The 11,139-nt window shown below is 38.7% G+C and overlaps 1 protein-coding gene across 6 annotated transcripts in view; it reads left to right on the top strand.

Annotated features, from left to right (window-relative positions):
• Positions 1-10: 10 nt before the first annotated feature.
• USP34 (ubiquitin specific peptidase 34) overlaps positions 11-11,139 on the top strand; it is a 147,806-nt gene continuing 136,677 nt past the window's right edge. For all 6 annotated transcript variants that reach the window (XM_085299152.1, XM_085299153.1, XM_085299154.1 and 3 more), the window contains exon 1: positions 11-146. In XM_085299152.1, the coding sequence (XP_085155278.1) occupies positions 104-146 (43 nt within the window). In that variant the 5' untranslated portion in view covers positions 11-103. The remainder of the gene's footprint in view (positions 147-11,139) is intronic.

Here is an 11,139-nt window from a genome sequence, read left to right as displayed (position 1 = left end):
TGACCCCCGCCCCGGCCCCCATCAATCATCAATCAGCAGCACCGAGTGGATCAATCAATGGTCGGGAGGAGGCGGCGGCGGCGGCTGCTGCTGTTAATGAACAATGTGTGAGAGCTGCGCCGAGCTGCTGGAGGTGTTAAATGAGAGTAAGTGCGGCCACCCTCCCCCACTACCCTCCCCCCAACACTCCTCGCCCCGGGCCGGGACCCCACGTACCCTCCTCTGCACGGGCTGGGCTATAACCCTGCTTCATCCCCCCCCTTCCCTTCCTTTCCCTTCCCTTTCCTCGCTCGCCGCCTGGCTCGGGCCTCCTGCGCGCCGCTGGTGCGGTTACCGCTCTCCGTGGGGCGGCAATATAGGCAGAGCCTGCCCTGCTTTGCTGCTTCCTCCCCCCTCCCTGCCGGGGCCGGGCGACTTGTGGCCTAGGGAAAGGGGGATCGGGGCCGGGGCCTGCCCGGCAGCCCCCCTCCGCCCTCCCCGCGGGGACGTGAGCCGGCAGCCCGCTCCTCGCCGCGCATCCCCGGGCAGCCGCGCCGGGGCCTAGCTGGCTCTGGCCCGGCTGAGGAGGTGCCTGCGAGCGGCTCCGCTGGCTGCCGAGCAGCTGGAGGCCGGGCCTGGGCTGGGTCGCTTTTAAGCAGGCGAGGCGGCTCTGAGTGATCCTGCCCCCCCCCCCGTCCGCCCCCTCACTGCTCCGCGCTGTGCTGTGTGTCGGGGGGGGGGGGACAGGGACGGCGGAGGTGGCTTTCGGTACCGATTCGCAAAAGCGGCTGCTTGGCTGCCAGGGAGCCGGCGGCCGGCAGAGCCTGCCTGGGCGCCGCGAGGCCGGGCTGCGGCGGGGAAGGAGCCGCGGCGCGCGTCTCTCCGCGTAGTGGTCTGCTTCCTCCCCAAGTTTCCCCTTTACAGGTGTTACCTAAACACCCCCCCGGGGGGGGGAGGAGGGTTAATAGAGCAGGTATTTCCCCCCTTCCTCTCCCCCCCCTCCAAAATCCATTCTCATGTTGGGCACCACGCTGCTCCTGCTCCCCTGTGCAGTAGGCCTCGTGCATCTCCAGGAACCTGTCCTCGGTGCTCCGTGTCAGGCAAGGTACCTTCCCCCTCTCTTGGAGGGTTCTCTGTGTGCACTGCTTCATGAACAACGACTAAAAAACATGATTATTACAGATGCTGAGGGGTTTAATAAACTTATCTGTTGCAGTTTGTGATTAGTGGGAAGATTAGCTATCTAAAATCTTAAATTTGTAAACATTTTCCTGGTTGCGTGCTATGTTCTGTTTAGAGACAAACCATGTTCTACTGAAGCGGAACGCGGAATGTTTCTTAGAACGGTATTCGAATAGGATTTTTAAAAAACTTTTGTGAGGCCTAATTGCATGAGTTGTTCTTTGCTGAAATATACCAGTGATACTGTGTTAGTAGTATATAGCAGTAGTTGAGTATTGGCCTTGCTGGAGAAAGATGGTGATTAGTGATGATCATTACTTTATTTGAAAAACAAGAAGAAATATGTAGAATTAACTTCCAGGAGACCCTGGAGGCAGGAATAAATCAAATTAAAAGGCTAACATTAGCGAACTGTTGGATTGTTAAGAAAATCGTTTGCCAAATGTGGCTAAGCTTGTAATCTTAGCATCTTATTTTGAACAGTTGTGATGTTTACCTAATTTTAGCGTGTATATCGTATTTTTCTCAACGGAGAGGTTGGGGAATATATCAGTGCTACAGACTATGCTTGTTTAAACTTGGTCCTATTTTGAACCTACCATTATCAACAGTGTACTGATGACAGCTGTTGGAAGAGAGCTTTGCTTGGTTATGATGGACTGATAAATTATCCTTATTTAAACTTAATCACGACTGGTATGATCCAGTGGAAGAAAAACYTAGCACTAAACTTGATTTATCAAAAAATCTCTAAATTTCCATTATGAATTTAGTTTTGAAACAATTTTAAAGTAATTRGGATTTAGGCAATTAGATCTTCCCCTGCAGATATAGCAATACTTTATATCACTTTAACATTGCATTTTTGATAACTAGGCTATGTATAACTTAATAGTTCTGTACAATTTAWTGATATAAGCCTGCTATTTATGAAAAGGAAAGTTGGCTATGGTAGTTAAATTTATTAGGGAAATTATGCATCACTTTTGCTATATAATTAACTTCCAGAAATGCTGGTCAAATAACATTAGTTTTAGTCTTGCTCCCAGAGAAGCAAGGACACTTGAAATAAAAATCAATGTTTTTTGTGTGTGTTTGGATACTAAAGCATATGATGGTGTATTACACGTGCCACCTACATTCTTCTTGTATGAGACTGAGTTATAAGGGAGATGTACTTTAATTCCTTTTACAACTTCAAGTTGTATTCTTTGTATTCTTGATTAATACTTAATGTACAAAAATAATACCAAGCCTTATTTTTTAAAACACTGCAGCAAAAATGAAAAGTGGTAGTAAAGGATGAGGTCATGCCCAGTATGTGTGAGCCAGAGACTGCCAGCAGTTTCCTTTTCTGCCCGCTGAGCATTTGGGATTGCTTCTTTACTGAAACTACTGAAACAGTGTTTTGAAAGAGGTCCAGGAAACATCATTTAGGTTGTTTCAGAAATTTCTCGATAAACTAGACATCATGCACAATGCCTGCTACCTTTTGTCTTTGTTTACCCTGGTATTTACAAAATAATTATTTGGTAAAAGTTGTTAGTCAGTTCGGTAAGTGACCTGTCATATAACTGATAATATTTTGTTTTGAAAAGAGCACATGGGAAGGTCCCACTTTACTCAGAAGAAGTTTCCAGTTTATGGAGGACAGAAGGATGAAACGTAATGATTCTGTAAACAGCCAGGCTTRTTTTTATAAGTGCATTAGTCCTGCTGTAAATTATTAGAATATTAATCACACTCGTAACAATTTGCAGAACTGGAGCCTTTGTCAGGCATACCTTTGGGGTAGGCTCAGAGGTAAGTCTTCCCCAAACTCATTACAAGATCCCTGGTCCTTAGCCTGATTTTGTAACAAGTAGTCAATGAGCCTAGTTCTAGTGAATACAGGTACAGTTCTTGTGGAACTGAAAACCTGTAGTTTAAAAAAGTATTTGTTGACAAAAGCTCCGGATCGATCTACCTACAAAATGTCATTACTCTACTTAAGCAGGACAAACAGGCTACGTTTTGTGGACAGAAGAACCTATGTTGTTTTTTCTTGCAACATCTTTGTTTTCAGCATTTGATACAGCTATAAAACACAGAAAATTCCCTGTTCTTGAGGCTGTAATTTCTTGAGAAGAGGTAGCAGCTTGAAGTTATGACTTGGCCTGGGAACTCAGTAAAACACAATTTGCTCAATGAAATGCCAGGTTTCAAAGCAGTGTGGGTTTTTTGTTTGTTTGTTTTTTGTACTTCTTTGGGTTTTTTTTTCATTTTAAGATAATCTATTGTTCAGTCAGAGAGAACAGTCTAATTTCTTTTTGAGTGCTCTAGGTATTTTAGCATCACATATGTTTTTCTAAGTAGGCATTTAATAAGAATAAAGCCTATATATCAACTGATATGATTTCTGATTTAATCTTCCTCAGCATACACAYTTTTAATAGCCTTGAATAAAGAAAGATAGGAAGACATCATTGTTTACTTTTCAGGATCAGGGCACTTATTTACAAAAGGCTTAGTTATGCCATCAGAATATGTTTTTAGAGGAGCGCCTTAAAATGTGTTTGCTTTCCACAGAAAAATATGTGGAGAACATTGAATGCTTTTATGTTAATTTACAGCATTTTGTGTCCTGAAATGAACCCTGATATTAAGATGCTGTACATTCCTTGGTTCCTTTGGATGCCAGTTTTTGTCATTTGAGGAGGGATTATATTAAGTTTTGTTTGTTCTTTAGTAATATTTACACTAGTGTGTTGTCCAGAGGCCCTGATCAGGATAGTTGGTAGRTACTAGCAAAACTAGTTACCTAAAGTAAGTTAGAAGATACATAAATGTAATACAAACCTTGCTTTTTCTGTCTGAAGTCTTTTATACTAGTAATTTTGCAGGTCACTGTGTCACACTAGAGACYAGAGTAAGTGGTTTCTAGCTGATCATGTTATCACTGGACATGTAGACAACCTTCACCTAAAAGTATAAGAGTMTGTGATGCTCCATGATAGATTTTGAGATCAGTGATCTTTTGATTGAAACCAGTTGTGGTTTAGACCTTTGAACTCCTGTATAATCTCTAAGGAAGATGCAAAACCTGCAAAACCTTTACAAGTTGTACGTAGGCATACTTGTAGTTCTCAGGCTGGTTCTGAATCAGCTGCRCTTGACTGGCTTGGCTGAAGAGAGACTTCCCTCTGGGACTGCAACTGGTGTTGATGCATGTTGACTTAAAGCTTCGTAGATGGTCTTGTTTTAGATTTGCTTTGGATTTTCTTTTTTTTATGTTATTTATTTATTTTATACAATTTGTAAGCAAAATACTACAAGATGGGGAAAATAGGTTTTAGTACAAAGCCACGGTCATGTCTTTTAGATAACTTAAGTGGGCATAGGTTTTTCCCAGTTCTTTATTTCTGAGACTGAAGTTTTTCTGCCCAGCATTCTGCTTAACTTTATTCAATGATTACCTTTTTAATCCAAAATATTTTTTTTCTAGCTGCTCTGAAACTGTATAAAATCAGTGCACATTGATCGATAGAAGCTTCTAGGTGTTATGTTATTACACTAGCCTTTAGGCTATTTTATCATGTTTTCTCTTAAAATTTGTGTAAAGGTTTATATTAAAAAAGTACAATTTACGTGAGCACAACAAGATTGGACGTAGRCTAATACTATTAGTTTTCTATCCCTTAATACTGTCAGATGGCCTGCAGAACTTCTTCCAATATGATCAAGTCCACAAAACACTTGAGATACTTGATTGTTTTAGTAATTGTATAGTTTGAAAATAGCCTTTCATCTGGATGTTTAAGAAGCTTGACATTACTTACTGTTGCATAATTCTGGGATGTAGAAAATATTAAAAATAGACATAGAGGTGTAGTAAAACTATGTTTATCTTGAGGTAGATCAGAAATCTAAGTATTTTGAAACACTGCAGCATTCAGTTCACTCTAGGCTCTGGAAGGGAGGAATATTTTGTGTTGTAAATATTCCAGTATTATTTGGAATAGGTATGGAGCCTATTTTATAATATGAATATTAAAAATATTACATAATTAATACAAGTGTTCAAGAGGTACTGTCGTTTGCTCAGTGGTTGCCTGTAAGAATCAGTATTGATTATTTGACTGTCCCTGGTGTCCTTTGACTCTCATGTAGACCTGTAAGACAGTCTCTGTTGCATGTCCTTCCTTCCCTCCCATCCCCCAGTCTCAGGTGTTTTCATTCCATTTCTGTGGTATTTTCGYGTTCAGAACCTTTGCAGAGATTCTAGAGAGGAGTTATTGGGGTAACTCTCCAACTTTTTACATTAACCTAATTCTTCAATCTCTGCTGTTGATGGAAAAAAAGCTCAGTTGCTCATAGAGTTCAAATTTAGTGATGTTTTATGTTTACTTTTGTCTTTGATCCTTTTTCTTTAAGGCGATGAGCAGCCAGACTTAAAGGAGAATGAAGATTACTTTTCCTTTATAGTAATATTTCCCAAACTGTAGTAGTCATGGACATTGTGAAGTGCCAGTCCAAATGATTTGGAATACCCAGAGGARTAAAATTGGGAGGAGGAACCTCCCAATCTCCTCTCTCAATTGTGATCTTTCTAGAGCAAAAGGGAAGAGAGAATAAGATAGTGTTTTAACTTGTTTTTTGTAGCTATAAAGCAGTTTATCTTTAAACTTTGTGACTTTAGTAGCTAAAGGACTTCCATTATTAGAAAGATACTTCAAATTTTACTTCTGTGACTGTTCTGGTGCATGTTATTCGATGTGATCAAAAAAAAAAGGGGGGGGATTTTGTCCTGAAATGTCCTGTTCATACTGTTAAAGATTGGTTCTTTCTCATTATTCCAGCTGCTTAATCACTGATGCTGAAGATAAGTTATGTAAATTCTATTCTGCTGAGTTTTGTTGCAAGTTATGGGCAATTGACATTTACTAAGATCTTTCTCTTTGTATATAGTGAAATCTTATCTTGGATAAGTATGTGTTATAACATCCAGTAAGTCATTTCTTCATTTATGGTAGCAGTTCTCAACCTTCATGCTGTAGATGCTCTCTGCCTTCCTAGTAAGGGGCCTGCACAGCCTCTGCAGTTATATCCCTGCTTAGTTAGATAAATACTTTTATTTAAATTCAAGAAAGAAAGAAAAAAAATCCTTTATATGACTTCCAAAAAATATTTGGATAGTGTAGAACGTGAAGTCAACTCATACCCTCTGTTGGAAAACTTTCTGTTAAAGAAAAAAAAAAAATATATATATATATATATATTTTCAAATCTTCTTGTGCTGTATGGCTTTTCCTTTGTAAGGATAGCCTTCAAGTTAGGGAAGTCCCAAGCAATTCCTGAGACATGTCCAAGATGACGTGTGTCAGGCTATTCTGGATGTTGTCAGTGTCAGTTTGAGGGGGAGACTGGCTGTGTTAATTTTCCTTTTGTGCTCAGGTGACAGAGTTGGGGCATTGCTGGTAAGATGATGTCTGGGCTAGAAATTTCATGCTCTGGTTGAAGGGGCAGTACCTTGGAGAGCAGACACTGGCCCTATTTCCCTCTGCTTGACTTTAAGGAGTTGCCTTGGCTTTTAGAGGACCAAGGGTTTTGCCTTACGTGGAGGGATTTATACAGCATCAGGAGAGTCCTGTTAGTTTGTAGAATTCCTTTTTGATTTTTTTTGTTAAACAGTAAAATATCTGTCAATTGTTAATACCATTTTTTTCACTTGCATTCCTTACAACTTTGATTTTTCCATGTTACTTTGCTTCTGCCTTCCTGTGCTCAGCTAATATTGAGACATAGAGACAATACTGACAAAGGCAGATCTTGCTTTTWGGAATTATGTTCTGTGGGCTAGTGATGAACAGACTGTAATTTGGCATTTTAGAGGTTGGAAGGGGAAAGTAATGTTTATATCCTTGTTTCTATTCCTGTATTTTCTACTTAGAGTATGATGGAACTAAATACTCAGTCCTGTACCTTACCTTTCTTGCAACACTTCTGTTAGGTTTCTGTGCTCATGTTTTTTTCATTTCTGTTTCTGTTCTCACTTTTCTTTCTGTTCTTTCAGATTCTGTTCTTTCAGATCTTTCTGTTTTTTCTTGTGTCCTCCACCTTGCTTTATTCCTCACTATTGCTCTGGGTATAGTTCTGTGCCTTCACTTTTCCACGTTAATTCTTTAACAGACTTCCATGATAGGCAGATTTGCTTTCTTTCATGTATTYGCTTGACCACTGTTCAAGTCTGGTTGAAAAAAGATGAGTAATACCACAGTCAAAGTTGCCTGTGGATGGTGATAGTGCTACAATGCTGTCGTGGTGCTTTCAGCATTGCATAAGTCCTGTTAAGTCTCCTACTGTACTAAGGAGAGCTGGAAGTGGGGGGGGGGGGGAGAGGGATTCTGTATGTTTGTATGGAAAGGCTTTTGCGATATACTTGCATTAAAAAAAAAATCATTTTGTTTTTAAATGTAGCGTGTCCATTAGATTCACCACTGGCTCAGGTGGTTATTAAGTAAGGATTTTTGCAGGCTAGGCTATGCATTTGCACTGATCATGGTGCTGTGACAACTTGAAGAATAATCTTGCTATCTTCAGAAGCAAGTAACTGTTCATTACTGAATGCTGCTTATACTRATAGCATACTGTAATTAAACATAGTTGTGGCTATTTAATTTCTGTTGTTTAAGTGTATATTGTGCTAACTTTTTTTCTCTTCATTCTGTRTAACAAATTGACAGTTTCTAAAATCTAATATGAGAAGAGATTAGAAGCCATTCTTTTTACTAGGTTCCTTTTCTTGTATGTGAATTGATCTGTAATCTGAATGCTGAACATGGACATATAACTGTCAATCTCTGTTTTTTCTTAGCACTTCACTATCCTGCTGATTGTAATTTTATTGAGTTTTGGAATTTTCCAGATCTAATGTGTTTGGTGGGAGTTGAGTTTCTTGAGGAAATTTGATGCAAATGCATTTACAGCTTTTTTCAGATAATTGAAGAGGAAATACTTACCCTGTTTGTCTCTGTGTACTTGTATATGTGTATATAGAACTCCTCTGGGAGACTTAGTGTTGGAATAACTGGTTGAAGAAGCTGAAATGTGTCAGAAAGTCTTGGTGGAAAAAGCACCTTTTAGCTAATTTATAGTAAGTCTGTAATTAAAACTTTGAAAGCACATGGCAGTTGAGGCACAATCCTTAGAGCTACATCCACACAGCAGATTATTTCCCATACAAGAATAGGAATTGAGTGGCAAAGGCTGTGGATGTGTGTGTGGTGTTTTTTTTTTTTTTTTTTTTTTTTTTTTTTTTTTTTTTGCTTATTACTTTAATAGATTCAAGAAATCTCTAATTCATTGCACAGTTTTATTAATTTACTTCCACTTAAGAGTTTTTAAATCTATGTAATTGTATAAAGAAATAGGGTAAAGTTTAGGATGAAAACTGAAGGGAGGCAGGACGTAGTGATCTTAAATATGTTAGCCGAGAAGCCATCAAACAACTGTACTGTACCTAACAGTGGTATGTATGTGTTCCATATGTATATGGATTCCCTCATAGCTGAAAATTTGCTCCTTCCATACTTGCTGTGGTGATGAGCTGGTGAGGATGATTACATACTGTTGCCTTTTTGCCAGACTCATGAAGATAATTGAAGCACTGGAGCTTTCTGCAGTCTTTGGAAAAGTTTTTGTTTATTTTTGCTAGAAAGATGGATTTTGCATTTTATGTGAAACCTGGTGCTTGCAAAACTTGAAGTATTTGTCTACTTACAAGAGCAGACTTCCCACATTTTAGTTGCAAGTAGATTTTTCTTAAGATAGTCTGTTAGTCAATTAATTATATAAATATAATCACCAGTACAAGAAATGTAGAAGTTGCATGATATTAGTGTGTCTTATGTTGTGCCATATTCATTGTCTTTATTTTTACTGTGCACGTCTTGACCTGGTTTTGAGATATCTTTTTCGTTGAGAACTTAATTCCATTTTCAGGAAGCAGTCAGTTACCCGTTTGTTAATCTGTGATATGTGCTACTAAAGTCATTCTAATTTAAATTAAAATACAAAATCTTTTGTTTTTACAACTAGTGAAAGTATTTCTTAAGTGAGGAGGTGAACTGAAATGCTGGTATTTTTCGGTTTTGTCTTCTGCTGTCTGTCCCTGCATTTTGCAAACCTAGTGATCCGTTTTCATTCTGAACTCTGTGGGCATCAACAAAACTGACAGTACTTTCACTTGTATGTTTTCTGCTTGGAGAAGCTATGAGCAGTGATAGAGATGGACAGTGGGCATATTTGCAAGAGAGAACAACTCCAGAGAAGCACTACAGGGGCCAGAATATCAAAATCTAATCAGGAATTTGGGAACTTGTCTGTTCATAAAAGGCTGCTTATACATTTTATGCCACTGTTTTCTGACCATGACACCAGGTGACTGAAGTGATATAATGAAATTGCATTGTAGACTAGTGGTCGTCAGTTGACACAACAGTCTTATATTAATTTCCCTAGTTTAAGCTTCTCTGAAGGTATGATTAAGCATTCTGAAGAATTTTCGTTTTCCTTCTTTTGCTGTGAAACAAGTAGAGGATAATACTGGAGACTGTGAGCTCACTTCATCACCTGTATTTGCTTGTCCAAAATTGATTTAGGGTAGACTTGAGATAATTTTTAGTTACCTACTTATCCCCAGCTTCAGGAAGCAATGGAATTTCAGAAGAAATTCTGCAGTGAGAAAAAGCTCAATAAAATCAAGTTCTTTTACTTAGGTTAGGGGTGGTTGGTTTTGATCTGTTTACTGGCAGTGGCCAGACCATGTTCTTTGCTACAGTGGCCAGTATCTGAATCCTTTTGGAGTTAGGAATACACTGTGGCTACTTTACATTTTTTTTCCCCTAATGCTCTTTGATGAAATGAAGCTTTTACCAGAGTAGTTATCATAAATCTCAATGTTTTATCTCCTGAAATAATATTTAAAAAGATACAAGCTGATCAAGCTGATCAAAACAGAGCTTGATTTTCGTCACTATTTGGAAGAAGTTTTAATAGCAGTGTCAGTCTCAATCTTTCCACACAGTTGGCTTTGTAAGTTGTGTTCAGACCTAGTTAGACTTTTAATTGTACGCACTTGCTGATCTTTGACTCCTAAAATATTCGTTTACATCTTAATGGTGTCTGTAAATGTATTTTCTGACTAGCGAGGGAATGCTCACCATGGAACTTACTGCCTTGGAGTTATGAGTATTGACCATACACGTTGCCTTCATTTCTCTCTCATTTCTTTTGATCTTCTTGCCTTCAGAAAAAAATTACGTAATTAGGCACTAGCCAGTAAATTACTGAAAACACCATGTATTTCAGTGAATTATTAAATACAGAATATCTTAGCAAAAGTGACAGTAGAATTTGASAAGCATATGTTTGGAAGTTGAGAGAGAATCTTAATGCAGCTTTTCCGTTTGCCTGTCCTTTTTCAGTATTTTATTCTCCTTTTAAAATGAGGATTGCTTGTGTCTGTTTTGATCAAAAATAATGTCTTGGAGTTCAGATACTCCTCAAGTTCTTTTCTTTGGCTTCCAGAGGAACTGCCTGAAGCTCCATTTAGTATAATAACCCTTGACCAGTTTATYTTTCTTATTTCCTTGGAAACAAGAGGCTCAAATATATTTTGTAAGAAACTTATCATATTTGCCCTTCTCAAATTTTGACCCTAAAAGGTAGGATAACATCATCAGGCACTTCTGCTATAAATCTACTGGAAATCTGTTGCTTTCTTTTGGCCAAGGTAGTTGCAGTCATGGGCTTTGGTCTTTTTTCTGTTTATGTCAGGAGAAATTACTGTTTTTTGTAACTGATTCATAGTATGCGAAGTAGTATATSTAAACTAATTTACCAGATTCTCTCTTGAAATTTTGAGTGCTTCCTGGAGTAGTTACTTTAATTCTTACATTTCTTGCAACTTATAATTAAGACTAATAGAAAACTTCTTTA

This window comes from Rhea americana, unplaced genomic scaffold (assembly GCF_003343005.1).
Source record: "Rhea americana isolate MKP2758 unplaced genomic scaffold, rheAme1 scaffold_146, whole genome shotgun sequence".
Lineage (NCBI taxonomy): Eukaryota > Metazoa > Chordata > Aves > Rheiformes > Rheidae > Rhea > Rhea americana.
Note: the sequence above shows the minus strand (reverse complement) of the source record. Positions and strands in the feature narration are given on the sequence as shown.